The following is a 20356-nucleotide window of genomic DNA, read 5'->3' on the forward strand; positions in this document are numbered from 1 at the left end:
CGGCGGCGGCACCTGCGCGGCGAAGGGACGGCGGCCGGGGCCGGGGCCGGGGCCGGGCTGCAGGTGGTGCTGCTGAGCTGGGAAGGCTCCCGTTTGCCAGGAAAGCCTGACAGGAGAACGAGAGGGGTCCCTGGGAAATGTGTGCGTTTATTCAATAGCAAGTGTGCAAAGCTCACGAATGGAGAGGCAGAGGCAGCGGTAGTCAGGCTTAGGTGTTCTGCCCTCTCTGAGTACAATTTTAGATTTAGATGCGGCTTAAATCCAAAGGGAAAACACTTTGTAAGGTCGAAAGCTGCGTAGCTGCGACAGCCGGGGTTATGAGCTATCAAATGCAATTACATTAAAATAGATTATACTGTGTAAATTGAGCCATTTAGAAGTGAGAACCAAAGAAACGGCTCCGATCCCCCTTCTTTCTAAATTGCGGTTTTAGTTCCTTGCAATTCTGAGGCACAAAAGTAGGTGAGACTGCTTTTGTATCTGCAAAGTGCTTTATTTCTGAGTGTAATTCTAACTGAGTGCAATCTAGGTTAAAAGCTGGACAACTGGGTAATTAGAGCTCACTCGCTGCTAAAGGACGATCAGCTGTACCGTAGCTCATTTGTGTTCCCAGAGACTTGGTCTCTTCTCCCCTGAGCGGAGGCTGCTGGAGAAGAAGCATCCGTCCCCGGACTTTTCTTGATTGCGGAGATGATGGTGCTGGACAAGGAGGACGGTAGGTGGGCTGAGATTGTGTAAGCCTGTGCTTGGTGTCTTCTGTGTGCTGCTAATGTAGAAATAGTTTTGAAACAGATGCGCGCTGTGCATATCAGGGTGCTCTGCTTTCAGCTTCTGATATTTTGCTCTTGTGTTGGTAAAAGCACGCTTGCTCTTCCCCCCCCCCTTTTTTTTTTTTTTAAATCTCTTCTCTGGCATGATCAAACCAGTCGAGAAGGGTTTACCCCAGGTTCTGTTTGCTGAAGGACATAGCAGAAACAGCTTGATTTGGGTTTTTTATTAATACCTATTTAGATTTTTCTTTCTACAAGTTACTCTAGTATATGCATTTTAGCCTGTTTATTTTAACAGCTTTTATTGTAAATCTAATTTTGAGATTTTCTTTCCTTTCCATTGCATGTCATTTGGGTCTCTTTAATGTGCGCCTTTAATATCTATTTCTCGCAGCTTTTCTTTATAGCTATAAACATAATGACAATAAGCTACTAAGCTGCTCTGGCAAAAAAGCATTGGCTTATCCTAAGAATTTACTCCCTTCTCTAAATGGCAGAAGTGGAGGTTCATTGGGAGGTAATTTAATGAATGAAGCTGAAGGAGAGCTTGACTTATTTTTGAACTTCACATATACTTATTTTTTTAAAGCTGACTAGTCCTTATCGAGGATGACTAGGGGGTACATTCTGATGTAAGGAATAAGAGTGTTAGTTAGTAGTTTGAATGACCTGATGCCTTCTCTTGCACATTGCCTACCAGGGCGTGCAACTTCACTGCTCAGTCACCAGTAGTTTCTAGGATGAATGTGGTAAGTCTAATCACAACTTTTTTAATGAAGTTTTTCCCTCATAGCCCGTACACGGAAAGCAAAGATTAAAACTGAGGCAGAGGAGAACACTTCTGTAGCCATCCAGATGGACTTCCATCAATGGCACTGCCTCTTGCCAAAGACCTGCACCTTGGCGGCACTTTGTTTATTGAAAGTGGGAACTCCATCTTAACTTTTAACGCACGTTTGTAGCTATTATCTCATTGGTTTGATTCACCTTTATAAATGGATAAAGTGTGCTGTGTCATGGGTGTTTTGCTGGATCCTCTGATCTTGTAAAATTTTTTTCAGAAATCTCCAAGTGTTAAAAAAAAAAGTCATAGGTAGTTGTCATTTGGAAGCAGAAGAAATTATTGAATATGTGCAAGACTCTAGACAAGAAACAGCTTTTCACAGGGAGCCAAAGAGCTTGGAGAAATTGGAAGTTGAGCATTTTGGCAGTAGCGTTGATTTTACTTGAATATATGTATTGCTTTTTAAAATATTTATGAGAAAAATAACTTGTAATGCCAAGTCACTTGCTTTCCTGTGTCAGATTGGTGCTAATCATGTATTGTGAATAGTACTGAAAGCTGCCCAATGCTAATAAGTTGGAGCGATACGACTTTTGTTCCCTGACCCATATCTGTCTTCTGGTATTTTAAAACTGAATTAATACTGTACTGGAGAATAATTAGGAAAGAAGGCTTGACTATTGAAAATAATGGATGGATGCTCACTTACAACAAAAAGTCTTCTACTGAGGTTCCTCTTCTCTCTCTCCCCTCCTTGCCTCCCAAAAAAGTGTGAGGGAGGAATACTACCCAGTATTTTACATCTAGCATTTTGAGGTCTTTACCTCATTATAAGTTTGATTTCTAAAGTTATCAATCTGGTCTATTCACGTGAGTAAAATTTGAGTCTAGTTTCTAGGACGGAACATGAGGGTTTGTTTCATTCTGATGTGAGGCGCTTGGGACAATGAAAAAAGCTTTCACAAAGATTTTACGCCTTTAAAACATGAGACCAAGCAGAAATGCGTCATTATCAGTGCCCTCTTGTATTCAGATTCGATCAAATTTTGACTAAGAGTTGACCAGTGTGGGGTCAGTGCCCACGTGTAAGTTGTCTTCCCCTTCTAAATTTATTCTGTGCTAATTAAGTTGGCATCCTAAAATAATCTTATTCGGGGAAAAAAATAAAATAAATCCTGGGCTTTACTTCTGTTGAGATCCCGTAAGTTTCTTTGTTAACACAGTAGAACTTTAAAAAAAGAAGATGATGTGAAGCATCTGTTACACATCTTCTACATCAGCTTTGCAGTTGACTGGATTGTGGATAAAAGACACGCTAAGTGGTTGAGTATTGCTTATGCTGGGAAAACAAATGAAGCTAACAGGGTTTCAAAGGCTTTGAAGCAGTGTTGCTCTCAGAGGTGTTCAGTTGTTTTCTTTGGCAATATAAGTTGAAGCAAGCTAGTTTACTTTATTAGAGGCATAAGGCTAGTCTTGTAACCTTCCTCTGACTAAGATGAATTTGGCTGGCTGACCTTATTTCTTTCTGGACCACACGTGTTGTGCTGGGTTTGGGGTTTTTTGTCTTTTCCCCTCTTTAGGACTCATCTCTTTTAAAGGACAGCAGCATTTTCCATATTTTGTTAAATCTTCCTTTTCAATTTGTGTTTCCCTATAGAACTATGTTCTGCTATGATGGAGCAATGCAAATCAAGTAAAATAGCCCAAATTAATTCTTCACATTGGCGGCAGTATGATTGCCTGCATGGAATCAATAATGCATCATGGAGGGATCAAATTTTGGAGTATAATGTGTGAATAATGCTTGACACAAAACAAAAATTCAGTCATCATAATAGCAATTAGGAAAAAGCTGCAGCTTATCCCAGCTGTAATCTCTGCTAACAATGAAGCACAGCCTGGTAATCAGCATGTATGGTATGAAATGCACTAATAGAAATCACGGCTCTTTGTTATGTGTGTGTGGGGGTGAAAGTTTCCTTTTAGCTAACTTGTACTGTGTTAACTAGACATAGTATCCTTCAACCAAATTATTGAGTGCGTGTGCACTTGCAAAAACACCGATCAGCTGTGTGTTCATCCCGATGTTTGCGTAGCCAGTAGCACCCCAAATCACAGATCCTTTGTGTTTTCAAGCAGAACTGTGATTAAATAGATTGCAGGAGTAGGCCGAGTAAATAATATATCAGAGGACTCCGTTAAACATGTGCCCATATACAAACCTTGGGCTTAACTTTAAAAAAATTTCCATAGTTTCTTTAAAAATGAAAAGAAAAATACGGATACTCAGTAGTTGTGTGCATTGGGGTTAGAGAATGGGTCTTAGGTTGATGGGAGGTATTTAGGGCAATGAATATTAGGTAATTTGAAACTGGATTAGTAGCAGCAGTTGGGTTCCCTGTTGTGTAAGAGCCCATCTTACCCTGCATAGAAGGAAAGAAAAGCAGCATTTGGAATTAGAAAAGCAGTGAAATTGATTGTATAATGGCAGTTACAGGAATGGTGCCACAGCGCCCTAGCCAGGACAGCAGAGCCGTGGGTTGGCTTCACAAATGACTATGGCAGCTGCTGTATGGAGGTACCTGTAGACAGGTAGATGGATATGGAGAGAGATCTACCTCCAGCAAGATAGGTCCTGACAATCCTCTTCTGTTGATAAAAATCATTATATGCACAAAAATAAGGCACGTACAAGTTGCACACAAGCCTAATATAAATAGTGCCATACAGGAAGAAGAGCTGTTCTATGTGCGGCTGGTATCTTTTGTTTTCTTTTTAACATACATTTCTCAGGTATACCCACTGAGGAATCATGCAAGGAAAGAGGAAGGGAAATGGCAGGGTGGCTTTTTCCTCACGTGACATGAAATTTAATTTTTCTGTTGCCTAATATTCCTGAAGGTGTCTCTTTTTTTCCTTTTTATCTCCTGTGCCCCTCTACCTTGGACCTTCCCCATGTCTAGTCCATCATTGTCTAGCTTCCCGTGTACAATGAACCACTACACGTCTTCCCAGACATCAGCTTATTGAAAGAATGTTTGGTTCAGGTCACCAAAGACCTGTATTTACCTATTTAGCTGGGTTAGCGGGTTTTTTTTTTGAGGCCTTGATCTTGCCACACATGGTCTTGATATAATTTCAGAGGTTTGGTTTGGCTTTAGTTCATGAAACAGTGTCCTTTTGTGACTCAAATGTACAGCAGTGGGTTAATATATTTATGAAAAGGAGACAGAAGGTTGTAAAAGCAGGAATCTGAATAAGACCAGAGCACATTTGGCAGCGGAATAAACCATGAGACTCGGTTTGGCCAGAAAGGACAAAAAAAAAAAAAAAAAAGAAAAATTTGGACTGTTCCTCCAAAGCTGACCAAGCGTGGAGCTAGAGGTAGTCTTCCTAGAGGTGCCCCCTGCCCCTGGAAATGGCAAATACAGAAGCATGAGAGAACCACGAGATAGTAAAGCAGTTGCCTAAACCTTTTCAAGAAATGGCAAGTACTGTAGTGGAAGCACTGATAACCTAGATCTCTATTTAATGAAATCTCATCCTATGGGAAAAGGAGGAGTGAAAGGAGTTAGCAGCCCTAATAGGAGCAAAGTACTTTGTATAGGAGTATTCCTGCCAGGCAGTCACATAGTTCTTAGTGTTTGCTCAGACTAGATAGCTGAAGGATCTGGGTAGGCATCTGTATAGGATGTCATTGTTCTTCGCTCCCAAATGCTGGTGACACGTGATAGTTGTCTGGTTGACCTAACAAGCGTTAAACCAGTGTAGGAACGTTTTTCAGCTTGGGTGATAGGGCAAGAGAAGAAGCTGGCTCTTAGAAATTAGTTTGCTCTAATTTTGGTTTAATACAGTAGCAAGTATGCTTGGTACCCTGGCAGCGGAATGTAATTTGTCTTCTTTGGAGTTAGTGTTAAATTTTATTATCTTTAATAGATACAATGTGAACATGTCAGCCTGTTTGTCATAGCCATTCCGAAAATGCTCTCTTATGGTAGAATCTTCGGAAAAATTCCTTTTAAGAGCAGTGCATTATTAATAAAGTAATCCATTAGGTCTGGTGATAAAGGGTCACAGAAGAGTCTGAAATATGTTTCTTAAATGGTTAAGAAATTTATCATGGTTGGAGGATTAATTGATTTCATTTGGAGGCTTTCTTAAGGTTTTCAGGCTTTGTGTTTAGAGATGGTTTTACTCTCTTTGGAAATGTGCTTGCTACTCAAAGTTTTGCTTCGCTGTCATTAGCATGAACTATTACATTTCTGCCAAAGGCAAACTGTTCTTTTAGCATTATGACTGATTGCATCTGTGAGGAGTCTTACTTAGGTAAAGAATATGAAAGTTTATGGCAAATAAGGTATTTTACTTGAAATCAATTCAAAATCAGAATAATGGTATCAAGCATTAAGTGTTGCGGTGTAAGAATAAAAAAGGCACTGCAGATACTGCTAAATGCTGAACTATAAAACTCTAATGGGTCTATATCTTTTTAAAATTGGACAGAACTGTCATCATTTAGAATACATAGACATTGTTTTAAACCATATAGAAATCACTGCCCCCAACTTCAATAATGTGCGTAACTGTTGCCAGGGAATGATTTATTCAGTGAATGTAGCTCCTATTCACTGAAGACTTGGGGGTGGAGGGAAGGGCAATTTAAAATGGAAGTTGTTCCCTATTAGATTAACATAATTAAACCTGTAGATCGTCTGAGAACAGTTCACCGCAGCTACTGTTTTTTAATTCTCAGTGTGTAAGTGTGTGTGTTTGTTTTCTCTGTCCTCCAACAGCATGACTCCCGAGCCCAAGTTTTCGAGCGCAATGTTGGGTGCTATCTGTGCAAACAGATGCTCAACTCTCCAGTGAATGTTCTTGCAAACTAGTTTGTTCATACGTTGCACATCAAAGCAGATAATGGATGCTCTTGTCCATATTTAGAGGTTTTTTTAAATTTCATTGAACATTTTGGAATTCTTTACGCCACTGTTCAGAGTTCCTTGCATGCTAATCAAACTCTGAAAGGGTGATTTGGGCAGTGAAAGTAATATTTGCCTTCTTTTTAAACTATTGATTTCAACAGTTCTAGTTTCCCTTAAAGAAAAAGTGGATGATTGTTGCATATTCATGACTGAACTGCAGAGAACTTGGACCAGAATTAAACAATTAACCCTCTCGCCAATGTAAACATCCATTTGAGTAGAAGCCAGGGATGTTCCTACTTGGTTTATTATGGATCTGAGATATAGAAATGTATTCTGGAGGACTGCGTTTCTAATAAATAAAAAGGCATAATGAGAATGTAACTGGGAAGGAAGACAAAAGCAGCCATGCTTTAAATTGTTAATGATGGTGCCAGTGGCTGCAGCTTTACCACAGCTGTTTAAATTGATCAGCTAGTGAAAATGTTTTGTTTTGGCATTTTCCCTGCATGTGCAACTCTTTCGAAGGGACTTCTGGAAGCTTTTCAAAGGGGAATCATGATCTTTTTTTAAACCAGGCTTAGAACACCAGAGTTTCCAGTATTTTGGAATCCAATTTTTAAGGATGCAGTTCAGTTTTCTTTTGTAAAGTTTTCGGCTGATGAGCCATTGCTTCCCCTAAATTTCCTTTACCGCTCTTCTTTTTTTTCTTTTTTTCTTTTTTTCCTTCCCCCTCCAAAAATATTGCAAATTACTTGCTACCCATAAGAGATGGGGCAACAGCACGCTTCCTAGCTGTCCTTTTTCCCCCATCTCCTCTATTTTTCTGGTGCTACTGAGCTTGATCAGAAAAGCAGAAAGGTGCTATGTCAATTTGCTATGCATCTTTTGGTCAAGCATCCAGTGTGAAATTGTTCTGTAAAATGTACTTTTTCAGAGGGAGCTTGCTACTAATTTGTTTCCTGGTTGGCTCTACCTTGTAGCTGATGTGGGTTAACCAATACCTTTTTAATGCCTGTATCATTTCCTTCTGTTCCAGAGAGATGGGTACACGTTTCAAAAGGATGCAATCTCTTTGAGTCGGGTAGGTAGGGGAAGGTTGTACCTTCTGTATGTTGACAAGTGACACGGCAGAGATGTACAGGTGGAGGACCGGCTTGAGCCGGTGAGCCTTGGTGTGTTTTGCAGGACACCTCCTGCTTTGGGTTCCCACCTGAAAGAGCTTGTGAGCAGACCTACCCGGGACCTTGTGTGAAGCCTCGTCCTGGCACTCTTGATGGCAGGTGACTCGTGGATAGGCCATGCCTTAGATAATGTTGAGCAACCTGGTTTCTGCCTAATGTACTGGCAGTGGGGGTGGGTATTGAACATTATTCAGAATCCATTATATATTTATCTTTATACTCCTTTGTGGAAAATGATTTCTGTAAGTACCCTGTTATGGTTATGAAAGCCCGAACCAAGCATCAGTCTCAAACCCTTTGACCTGTCTGCACAGAATGGAAATCTGTTTTGAAAAGGACTCCTTTATATCTGTTTTTACTCCATGCCCTTCCATTCATTTGCCTATACAAAGCAATAAAGGGTAAAACTAAAGTAACATAAATTGGTCTGTCTTCCTGAATCCATGTCTCGCTAATGTACCCAGATTAACTCAACTGTAAATTGTCTCCTTTGGATGTCGTGTCTTGCTAAAAGTTTCCTATATGATTCATGATTTGGATTGCTTTTAACAGCTATTGGCTAAGCAATATGGTAAATGTACAAGGTGATGCAATTGGCATTAGTGAGAGGATGCACAGGAGCATGTAATGCAGTCAATACTACATTAACTACTGATGCCCAATTACAGAAACTGGAAGAGTGGCTTTTAGGAGCATTAGGACTTGCAGAAGAGCTGAGATCACCTGCCGCTCCTTGCCTAAAAGCTTCACCCTTTATGCGCTGGGATCAAAGCAAACATTTAGTTGCTATTTTGTCATGTATAACAACGAAGGTATTTCCCCCCCCTCTTTTTTTTCCAAAAAGTGTCACACTGATGCTTTTAGCACATGTAAAATCCTATCTCCATATTTCAAGATTCTCCTTCCATCTCCTGGGGCAAGACTTTATTTGAATAAAAACTCTTTAACCACCCCTGCATTTACTGTTTCTCTGAAGCTTACTACTTTAGCCATTTTTTCTTTTAAAGAAATACTAAGTGCAATTTAGAGTGTCCTATTTCAGCGTGTCAGACAAGGCTCCCCTTTGCTCCCCTCAGCTCCTTCCCTTTTCTAATCTGTATATGATTGTTTGTGACCTCAGCTGGCTTGAAGTCTCTAGAAAGAGTGTTTTAAAATACAACCAGATACCATATAAAACAGGATATTTGAGCGCGTGACCTCTCTGCAGTCCACGTTCAGATTAAGCACACATTGTTTCCACCATTGCTTTTAAAACTCATTTGCCGTAGACGGCGAAGGACCACATTACACTAAAAGACAGTGCGTACTTTTAGATTGAGCTGAGTGTGATCACAGCTTCTAAATCTATTTTAAAAATAATGAGCAATGTCACTGCTGCATGGCGAAACTAGCAACCCACAAAGTTCCTCTGGACTTGGAGTGAAATGGGAAATTAAGCAGCTCTAAGAACACTGAAATATTTTAATATAAAAGACAGCTGGCAGGTGGCTTATTGCTCTTGTTGCAGCATTTGTCTTTACTTCCAGCTATGATACTTGGCGTATCGTTGCTGCTTTTAATCCTCAAAGCATTTTGCCAGCATTAAGGAATTTGTGCACCCCAAGTTAGCATTCCCTGGAACTAAGGCCTGGGTATCTGGGGGATGTGCCTGACCCCCCTGAGGCGTGGGTGGGCTTCTGTGCAAGTTGCCCCAGATTTGTTCAGCTCTGCTTTTTCTCTGCCCAGCAAAAGAGGAGGGTGGGATCTGCGATGCCATCTCTTGTTGTGGCTCCGTGCTGGGCCTGGGTCCCACCTTGCCTGCTCCCCCACGCGGGGTTTGGAGGTCAGAGCTCCACAGCAGAAGGGAGGAATAACTTCTGGATCTCTTGGGAAGGAGGGAGCGCTATTGCAACAGTTGCTCTCCTTGACTGTTGTTGGGGCAGTTGTGCTGATCCCCTCTCAATAGGCGATTTTTTTTATTTTACGTCCCTGAGGTTCAGTCCAAGTGATTGCAGATTATTGAGGAAAAACCTCCACTAGCCTATCTCCCTGCCATAATTATGAGCGTCGGTCACGTTCCCCTCCGATTCCTGCCATGATTATAAGTGTTGGTCGCGTTCCCCTCTGCCGTTTTATGTGTGCGACAGAAAAATGAGGTAAGACTGCGCTGTAAAACATCCTGACAGTCTCCAGGCGCTTCCTTAGCGACCCTTCTTTGGTAGATGGTGCCTCAACTTCGTAGCCAGCTGGTGCATTGGCTCTCCACGCGAGTGCTCCACAGTGCCGTGGAGCTCTGCCCCATATCTAGGCCCCGCCTCGGTATTCGGCTGGTCCAGGGGGGTTTGCCGTGGCCGGAGGAAGGAGGGACTGGAGGGGCAGGGGCAGAGGAGGAGCGGTGCTGTTATATTGAAGAGGCCTGTTGCTTTCAGTTCCTGATCGATGCTCTTTTGAATGTCCGGGGGGAGGGAGCAGAAGGTAACCTGCTGGTTTTCTCCTTGCGCTAATGTGTTTAAAAGGTGGCACCGGCAGTGGAGGCGTGGGGGAACTTGACTGAGCTCTGCCTTTAGCACGGCTTCGACGCAGACAAGTATCCTGTGCTCGATGCACTTTCCAAGCTGTACAAACAATGCTTTAAATGTCTGAAGTACCCAGCAGGGCAAATCAAAATGTCCTTGAGCAACTTTGTATTTAGACAGTGTTTTCTCTTTTCCTTTGATCAGGAGGGAGCAGATGTGTCTCTTCTTATGTGTGTGTTTGCACACACACCCCCGATGCACACGCATTCCCTGTCCTTGCGCAGGGGCTGCAGTATTTAGGGTAGGCTGTTATTCCTCTTTGTTCTTTCTTATTACTGTTTTTTTTCCAGAGAATCTAAGTTGGAATTTAGAGAGGTCAGACTAAACAAGGTTTTAACTTACTCTCGCTCATTCCCTTATCTCTCTTTAATTTGGATAGAGTTAAAAAAAAAAAAAAAAAAAAAAAGGCCCCCTTTAAAAAAACATATGCGTATGTATAATCGATTCATTGACTGGTCTTTTTGGGGGTTTTTAAGCATTCGGTCTAAGTGGGCTGCTCAGTGAAATTTGTACATTCATAAAATAGCTGATTGAAAAGCAATATTTCAGATAAATACAAGCCAGCGATCTATCAGCAGTTGTAATAAAAGCTGGGCTTCAGGCTGTGATTTTATTTTGAAATAATAAGAATTGCTTTATTCTTTTTACTTGAGTTACCATGGTAATTCTGTCGTGTAGCAGTGTTATATTGATTTAGAAAGTGGACAGTAATATTTCTTTTGTGTTATTCTGTTTCTAGGGGTTGATTTCTAATTTCCACTTGGAGATTACTTTTATAAATTTCTTAAGTCCTTCCACTTTTTTCTCTAGCAGTGTAATTTTCCTCTCACACATTGCTATTTTCTGAGCTTATTGGTTTGCTCTTATTTTAAATTAAACTTGCTGGTTTCAAATATTGAAATGACATCTTTGTCTGTGTCTGTACTTTGGTTTAGCAAAATATTACAGTCTGCTGTTTTATGCTTAATAATTTAGGGGAAGCTTTATGTCTGCCATCAGTGGTTGTTGGTAACTTATGACTAAACCAACACAGAACTTAAACCTCTGACATTTTAATACTGTGTAATGGTGCTTCCACCCTGCACACCATTTCTGTTTTTTTTTTTAAATCTGCCTTGTGTGTGTGTGTGTATGCTAAAGAGAATGACAATTAAATTCTGAAGAGATCAGGAGGAGTTTTTGGGTGGAGCTGGCTCTTGGCCACCTCAGGTTTCCGTCACACTTGAGAGAACCACTGGTTTTGTCCATCACGCCCATACCATTCCTGGCTACCCATCTTCCTCATGCAATTAAGAAGCTTCATTTTCTGAAAGCAAAACTTTGACTCGCAGAAGTGTGTGTACACACCCGATGGCTGACAAAAAGATAACAAACTGCTTTAGCTCTGTACAGGATTGTTATACCTTAGCTATGGAGCACTGCTCTTAGATTGCTGCTGCTTTAAGAAATGACAGCCTAAACAGGATGCAACTGTTCCTTGTGGCATCTCTTTCTTTTTTTGTGAATGAGAAATAATGCTTCTATTCCGAACCTGGGAGATGAGGGGAAATGAACCTCAAGCATCACTGTTTTCAGAAGTGGTAGTTCACATCCTGAAACCAAAGCCATGAATTCTGCTTTCAAACAGAAAGTATCCAGCTTACCTTTTAGTATAGAGGGTGGAAAAGCTACTTTGTGAGCACTAAGTACAAATTTCCTGATCTCATGAAAATGCCACTGAAAGGTTTTGCGGTGCAAGTAACTGATGGGAGGGGGACTGAAGTCTTGTTCTGTCGCCCTTTCGTTTCATTCCTGTGTGAAGCTCACGACAGTAAGAAAAGGAGTCTAGGAGCCCAGCTGATCTCTGCTGGGATCGCTGGACCAGCTACAAGCAAGGAATTACCATCAGCTGGAAATGGCAGAAGAGGGGGGGAAGGATGGCATGGGCGTGTGGTGGTTGACCTCAAAAGGACTTAGGTATGAGGTAGCTGGGAAAAGGCAAATGCAATCCTGGAATGGATTGAACAAGAAACTGCTAATAATGATCACTGTTAGTAATGCTGGAGAGAGGCACTGATAGACCTTGTCTATCATGGGTAAAACATGGATCACTCATTCTCAGGGACAGTAAATCCACATGGAAATAGGGGCAGAGAGGATGCTCGTGAAGACAGAGGGGTCCGTGCTTCAGCTTGTCTACCTTTGCAAAATGAAGGCTGACTGGTCTGCCCTGTATGAGGACACTGGGAAAGGAAACACCAGGGAGGAAGGAGAAGAGTCTTTTTACCCCAAAGGATTTTATTGTCTTTTGAACAAGTAGTTGGAAATGGCTAAGGATATTTCTAGGCTAGCAACTTGAAAGCTTCTGGGCTTCAGAAGAGTTGGTCTCTAGATCAGCCTTGCCAGAGAATAGTGGCAGCACGAAGCTGAATTGTTTGGGTTAGAGAAAGACATGGTGTGATAGCCTCCGGCTGCAGGAGGTGGGACTCACTAGTCCTCAGTCGTCAGCCCATGCTGAGGCATTTATGTCACACTGTATGAAGCTCTGTCAGTGTTTCCATATAAAACCCATATTTTCATGAACATTCATTTATGGTGAAAGTCTGCACATAAGATCCTGCCTGAGGATACCTTTTTCTTTCCTATTAAAATTTTATAAACCCGTCACTTGGCTGGGATTTTTAGTTCTCTGTGAAAGTAAAATAGAAGGGGGGCCCTGATGGTGAAGCATGGAGGGTGTAGTGTCATTTTCTTCCTTAATGCTCCCTTTAAAAATAAATAAATAAAAAAAGGCACCAGCTACAAGCTTACAGGTGAACTCCTAGATGGGAATGGCCATGTCTGCAGGTTCCAAACTTCTTTTCAATGTTCTGATTTGGTTTGACTTGAGTGTGAAAATGCATAAGCAGCTGCTGTTCCCAAAAGTCTCCCCTAGCTTTTCTGCATGCGTGTTGGTGTGCAGGTGTTGCCTGTGCTATTCAGCTCGAGAGCAGTGATCCACAAACTTTAAAACCTTCAAATAGGTCTTGACCTGTGAAGCTGTAATGGCCCTTGGAGCCTTTACAGCCCATTGGGTGATGTCTGTTACACATTAGTCTGTAATAGCTCCAGAATAAATAACTTGATTTTTTTTAAAGTCAGTAATTATATCTCTCCACAATGGAGTGCAATGGCTCCGCATGCTAAAATGCAGTTTTAAAGTAATGCAACAAGAGACTGTTTAATGTCTCTTGACAGTCTCGGTGCTGAGCGCAAGTCCTCTGCTTTCTTTCTGCAGCATTTTCTTTCTCATTGCTTACTCACATTACAGCATATCCATGCTGCCAGGAGCTGACATCTCGCCCCAGATTCTCTGTGATGTGGCAAACAAGTACCTGATACTATGGGTCTCCTCAAAATAATGTTTTGGTCTTTCCCCATCACACCTGCTTTTCAGGAAGAGCTTCAGCTGATAATTTGCACTCATCTTAGTAGGGCTTTGTGCTCAAGAGAGCAATCTTGCCCTGGTAGGAGAAAGGACTAGATGATTTAATAGACTTTTTTTTATAAGCATTTCTCTCTGTATCTGATCTTTTCACGGGATGCAGTGCTGCCTGCATCCTAAGTTGGCATTTGGGTTTGCTACCCCCTACCTAAAATATATTTTCTTTCCCTATGGTTCATTCAATTATAACTCTAGGATATATCTTCTGGGACTGAGTAATTGGCTAGGTCAGAAGTAATCTTTATTTTCACTAGAGAGATGTTTACAAACTGATGCTGTAGTATCTCTTTAAAACCCACTGAGAATCTGATTAAAGGCCTGAGGATCTTCTGCAAAGATTGCCTGCTCCCAGTTGACTTGAAAGGGTCAGCATGCTGTCACAGTTTCGACGACTAAGAATTAACTTAAGGCTGATTCAAATGCTACTCTCTGTGTATAGCATTGATTGGACTGCTTTCAGATGGCAAGAGGTAACTTTATACTGTAGCATGTGTGAACTCCATTTAGTTAAATAGGAAAGCTGAATGAATATGGTTGCTTGTGGCATGGGAGCTTGAAGGTGAACGCGTTCTACCCTTTCTGCCCTGAATTAAATACTTCAGGGAGGGTGGGAGAGAAACATAATTCTCGTGGTAACATACTTGGGATACTACTGCTGCAGCTGTTCTTCACCAAGTACAGCTCCTAAATTTCACATAATCTTTTCTTCTTCTCTTCCCCTATGCACGGTCCACCCTGTCAGGTTGGCCTTAACGGGATGGGATGGCTTGTAGTGGAAACGGCAGCAGAGTGCTCTTTTGAATGGAGAAAAAAACACCCAGACCCAATAAAATAAGTTTGGTGCGGCATTACTGCTGCGCCTTTTTCAGGAATTGGTAGTAGCACTAAGATTTTTAACCTGGTTTCATGTGAGCATCAATGCTCAAAGGCATTATGCGTTAATGTGGGAAACAGCTGGTGTTGACTCGCACAAAGCTGTGGGGTTTGTGGTGCCATGCTTCCAGTTGCTAGCCTTAGAGTAGCTTTTAAAAAGGCCCTGCTGAATGCAACCACCTGACATAATGATGTGCTCTGTGGGAAGCAATGCCAGGCTGCAAACTGGTGTATTCTAGCGTTGTCAGCGTGTGCGCCAAAGCAGGCAGTGCTGCTGCTCCTGCTGCAGCTGAGCCCATCGTGTGGAAGTTCTGCTGAGCACCTTAGGGAAAGAAAACGGGTTGAGCTGAGGGGTGCTCCTGAGGACCCACTTCTGCCTGCCAACCTCTTTACCCAGCCAGTGGTTGCCTCTAGCTGATGGAGCAACCAGGGAAGGTGCCCCACCAGCATTAGACCTTCAGCCAGGACGCAGTGAGAATCTTGCTGCTTCAAAACAAAGGTGGGGATTCCTGATTTCTTGCCTCCTGTAATGTCTGGTAAGATAAAGGGCTTTCTGGTGATGCAGTCACAGCACTAGGCCCTTCTTGGGCTTTCATAGATGCATCAGTGCTGTCCGTGAGTGAACAATCTCAAGTGTTTCGTGCATCTGTGTTAAAGGGTTCAGATTTCCCTGGGCAGTTTCTTGGCGATTCTTCCTAGTATTGTCTTGGAGTGAGTGCGACATAGCTGTGGGCCGAGACCTTAAGCTAACCTAAAGCCTTGGTGCGGTTTTTTTCTTTTTCTTGCTTTTTTTTTTGGTCTTGCAACTGTTATAATAAATCCAGGAGGAATAGATGCTGGAAATGCTGACAGGCTCTAAGAGCAACCAGAGAGGCCATGCTGCAGTAATGTACTGCTCAGCTTTAATTGTGCCCAGCACAATTTCTGTGTTCCCCGTGGGCAGTTACCGTGCAGTGCTCCTGCATGGTGGCCACGCTTGCATCCAGAGTTGCAGTTTGCCAGTGGTCACTCTCAGAAGAAGAATATGCCCTGGCAGGATCCTGAGCAAGCTGAAGGCGATAGCAACTGCACCAGCCAAGGTAGAGGATAAGAGAATTATTTTGGCGTCTTCTGTAGGTGACCGACCATGAAGTCAGACAGTTTTCTATCTACAAGACTTGAAAAATTACAGCAGAGACTGACAGTCTTGTCCCTCCCACCCCGCTCCTCCCCTCCCAGGCTGGAGGAGCCGCTGCCTCATGGTCACTGTAGTTTAGTTGTGGCATGTTTCACTGTACACAACTGGATCCATTTTCTGTACAGTAAACAAAGCTCTGATTGCCTCTTCGGACAAATGATTTGACCATCTTTTGCCATTATAAAGATAAACTTTTTATCAGATTAAACAGTGCATTGAACTAAGGAGCTGTGGACATGTCACAGTAGCCCGCGTGCTACACCTGATGGATACTCAGTGTTTGCTTTTGCTTCTTTTCATCTTGTCTTCTTTCTGTTTGGGACAATTGGCTCCTTACTCATCACTGAGTAAGCTCCATGTGTTTAAGTCTCAAACGATGACTTGTTTCCCTCCCATCCCAAGGAAGTAGATAAAAATTTGAGGTCAGCAAACCCCTTGCCAAATCCTGATCTGTACTTAGGGTTTCTCAATATGTACTGTTCTCATTTAGTTTGTAAGCTTACAGCACTGACTCTCCAAAGAACACTCCTTGGTGATGAAAGCAGGTATTTCTTGGTCTTGGCTTAAGGTTCCATTAAATCTACAGAGCAAGCCAGCTGTGAAGATTTTTTTGCTGGTTCCTGCTACAAGAGAGAGAGAGTCATGTGAGTGGTTACTACAGTACCAGCTGTAAACAGCTGTGTAAAATGACAAGTCTCATTTTGTTTCAATTAAATGAATACTCTTCAAATGGTATTAACCTAGTTAGAATTTTGCTTATCAAAGCAAGATCTGTAAAGCAAGCCAGGTAAGTGCATATTACTGTTTGAAGTTGCACGAGAATGCAGGAGGAGGAGTTGATTTTGAACTTTCCTCACACTGCATATCACGATCAAGTGCTTGAGGCAACTTTAACATCTGAATGAGCTTGTCATTAAAGGAGTAGTGTTGATAGCAGGGCTGTGTTTACTCAGCATTTCTCTGCAAGCTCTCAGAGCGCTCCTTCCACCTAAGCGTTTACCCTTCAGTTTAGCAGAGATGTCTATCCAGTGAAGGAAAGGTCTTACACATCCTGCGGATGCTGAATGACAGTATTTCCATGAAATAAATGCTGAAGATGTTTTTCATGTCCTGGAAGAAATCACTAAGACATCCTCTAGGAAAGAAAACCCAACAGGACTTGACCCTGCTTGTGTTTATGTTTGTTTGGTACTATGCTATGTAAGGCAGTGTATGCATACAGAGTAGCAAGAAATAATCTCTAAGGTAGAATGTTTGAATTAAAATGTTGAGAAGGACAATGGAAGTAAAGTAACTTTCCCAAAATAGCAGCATTTTGGTAATCTGTGCTGGGATGAAATTCTGGTCTCCAGATCTCAGGCCTGAACACTAATGCTGAACTGCAAAAAAAAATCATGTTAAGTTCATGTGATTCTTGCTTCAGTACCATACCCAAGGGCAGATCAGCATGGGTGCTGGCTGTCAGTCTGTTTCCAGTTTACTTTGAGGGTAAGTTTTTGTGTTACACTGTGTCAAATGCTAATCTGGCTAAGGCTTTCTGTATGGCTTATGCAATTTAATATGTCATCCTCACCTTCCCCCTTGCTGGATTTACTCTACTATATAATATGTGTTATGGCAAAGTGTTTTTCCTCTAAAATAGAGAGAAACAATTTGGGAACAATGCACAAACCAAATGAAACACACGCTCTACTGGAAGATTGGTTGACAGCAATGTTTTAAAAATATTAGCAAGGAGATATGCGAGAAAGCACATAAGTATCTTTGGAAATGTTAAAGTAAACTGGGTCTTCGTGTATGGGAGGAGATAAGTGTAGTCAGCTAGTAGGGGAAAAGGAGGAAAAGGGCATGCATGGGTTGGAAGCAGGACACACTGGGGTTTTCTATGAGTTTCAGGTATTACTGGAAGAACTGATACAGATGTAAACAGAAGTTACGTGGAACCTGCCATTTTTAAAATGTACACAGAAAAATATTCCTAACTAGTTAAGGGTTTGTCAACATTTAGTCTTTATTTTACATGATGACCAATCAACTAGTATTTAGTCTTCTCCTGGGTCTTGTGTCATTTTAGCTGCTTTTCCATAGGGTGCCTCACAGGAACTGGATGCGAAGAGAGAAGTAGGAGGTGGCAAGTGTAGCGTTGCTCCTCTTTGAGCCGCAGCCCCGTGCAGAAGGCTCAAAAGGCTGCTTCATGGCCAGCTCTGCTGCGGGGTAGCGGGGTGCTTGCAAGCACTCAGTGCCTTCAGCCCTTGGAGGCCATCCTGCGGGACGTGCCGTGGAGGGAGCTGGTGGTGTGTGCTGGCACGGAGCTGGGAGACAGGAGCCCCTGCTGCAAGCCGCGGGCAGCTGAAGAGCCACCATGAGCAGCCGCCGGCCAGGGCCAGGATGTCTCTTAACCTGACGAGCTCTACCTCGTCTGAGGTGCTTGGCACGGAGGCCGGGTCTTGCTCCTGCTTGAGAATGCATGGCTGAAAGGCATGGTTTGATGTGCGGAATAAAGAGAGGAGGAGCAGAGACCTTCCCAAGCGCTGTGGCAGAGCCCTCCTCCTGTTTGCCCCTGTGCCAGCTGTGATGCGAACCCACTGTCTGTGCTTCACCTGGAGCTGCGGCCATTTGCCTTCTGCATCTGAGGAGCACGTCCTGCTTTATACCTTCATCTTCCCGACTTCTTTCAGACATCTGTGTGGCTCTGTACTCATCCTGCCTCTTCAAAAGATAAAAATCTTCATTTCTCCCTCCATTTCTGAAGAACTGAGATTCTTGAGTCCTTGAATCATTTGACTTGCCCTCTGCTATGCTGCCTGTGCAGCATCCCTTTTATATAATCACCGCTGCTCACAGTATTCTGTAATACAGCCCCACTCCTCTCTCTAATAGACTGCTATGATGTCCATGACTTACATCCCTGAATTTTCATTACTGCTACAAAGACTTTTATGCACTTTAAAAGGGAACAGATGGATTCTTCCCTATTTTGGAAAAGATCATTCGTGCCTGTCCACCTTCTCAAGTTCACCTATTTTCATTACTTTAACTTAAAATGATTTGTGGAGCCTTCTGAGCTCTCAAAATTAAACTGGAGCCTGAATAAGATTTGAACCTAGATTTTCCTCATCTAACCTAAAGTAGATGATAGCTTCAAGGGAGGACCCAGAGAATAGTTCATTTTGGTTATAGTTCAAAACAGTAGTCAGTCTGTTCTTTCCCACTGTGCTCTTTCAGAGTTGCTCCAAGGAAGCTTACAAAGAGCCCTTCTGAGATGGAAGTGGGAACAAAGTGCTAATTGTTAAATTATCTTTTGTCCCCTTAAACCTAAGGAAAATCATCTGAAGGATGTTAGTTGCATACAGAGTATTTCTGTCTCCATCCAGTGTTAAGCAGTCTGTTTTAGAAAACCTTAGTTTTGTCCTTTGCAGTTCTCAATAGGCTTTTGCACTCAAACAATATGGACTCTAGCAGGTGGCTTTTTGGCAGATGACCTCTTCTCGATACCAGGATGTTCAGAAGTTGGCCTTTCTCATCTTTTTCAGAACTATTAAAATAAGAGGTGAAGGGCAAATGTACTACTAATAGGGTGAAGATGCACTAAGATCTTAGACCGGAAGAAAATCAAAATATCGGTTTCCAAAGAATTGAGTAACCGGTGAAGAGCATGGTCTAATAGCTGGGTATAGTAACTAGCAGCACTTCTCTCTAGAAACAAATGATGCAAACTTACAAGAGCGGGTCTTCTGCTGTGGCAGAGGTTAATTATACGAGTGGTTCTGCAAGTCGCAGGCTTTTTCTTCTGCGGTCTGCTCACATTTGCCTTTCTGACGTGAACTGCAGTAATATGCACAATTTACGTGTCTCTGTCTGATTTTGGTTAATTGTAGTAGTAATTACTAATTTCCAACCCTTGACCTGCTTTTTTAATCGCATTTTTTAAATGATCTTTTTGTGCCATTTTAGAATTTGGTGTTTGGTTTTTAATTTAGATAAATTATGCTAAAGTGTTCTTGAGAGCGCTGCACGCTGAGGTCAAAAGCTTTATCTGCGCAGTGCCCATTTTCTTTAACCTATTTTAATAATCGTAGCTGCTTTCTTTAATGGGTAGCTTTTGTCTGAACTATGCTAAATCTGTCCTGTTTAGACCAGGCTGCTGACGTAGCAGTAAAACAAAGTGCTGCGGAGCGGCCCTGAGGCTTCGGGATCAGCGCCTGGGTCAGGGAGGCTCTGGGGCTGGATTTCCCTCCTGGCACAGCTCCCAGCGTGCCCAGCCCCACAGCTCCCAGCGCGCCCAGCCCCACAGCTCCCAGCACGCCCAGCCCCACAGCTCCCAGCGCGCCCAGCGCGCCCAGCCCCACAGCTCCCAGCACGCCCAGCCCCACAGCTCCCAGCACGCCCAGCCCCACAGCTCCCCTGACCTCCACCTCTGCGAACGCCCAGAGAGGCGCCGTGGGCCTGTGGTGCTCGACAGCCGCCCCAGGCCCGATCTTCAGCATCCCACCGTCCGTTTGGCTGCGCTCACGCTTTGCCGGCCTTGTTGGAAAGCCTTTCCGCTCCCCTTTTGCCAGTAAGCAATAGGCAAACGCCCGTGGCGGCTGGCAGCGGCCAGGGTCCCTCGCGATGCCGACGGCCCGCCC

General features: G+C 42.9%; 1 protein-coding gene across 1 annotated transcript in view; it reads left to right on the forward strand.

The window, feature by feature from the left end:
- The first annotated feature begins 157 nt into the window (after positions 1 to 157).
- The window catches only part of LMO1 (LIM domain only 1 (rhombotin 1)), a 57116-nt gene continuing 36917 nt past the window's right edge, over positions 158 to 20356 (forward strand). The window contains exon 1 of the mRNA XM_010563814.1: positions 158 to 715. Coding sequence (XP_010562116.1) covers positions 691 to 715 — 25 coding nt within the window. The 5' untranslated portion in view covers positions 158 to 690. The remainder of the gene's footprint in view (positions 716 to 20356) is intronic.

Source organism: Haliaeetus leucocephalus, unplaced genomic scaffold, assembly GCF_000737465.1.
Source record: "Haliaeetus leucocephalus isolate CR32 unplaced genomic scaffold, Haliaeetus_leucocephalus-4.0 Scaffold173, whole genome shotgun sequence".
NCBI classification, from domain to species: Eukaryota; Metazoa; Chordata; class Aves; order Accipitriformes; family Accipitridae; genus Haliaeetus; species Haliaeetus leucocephalus.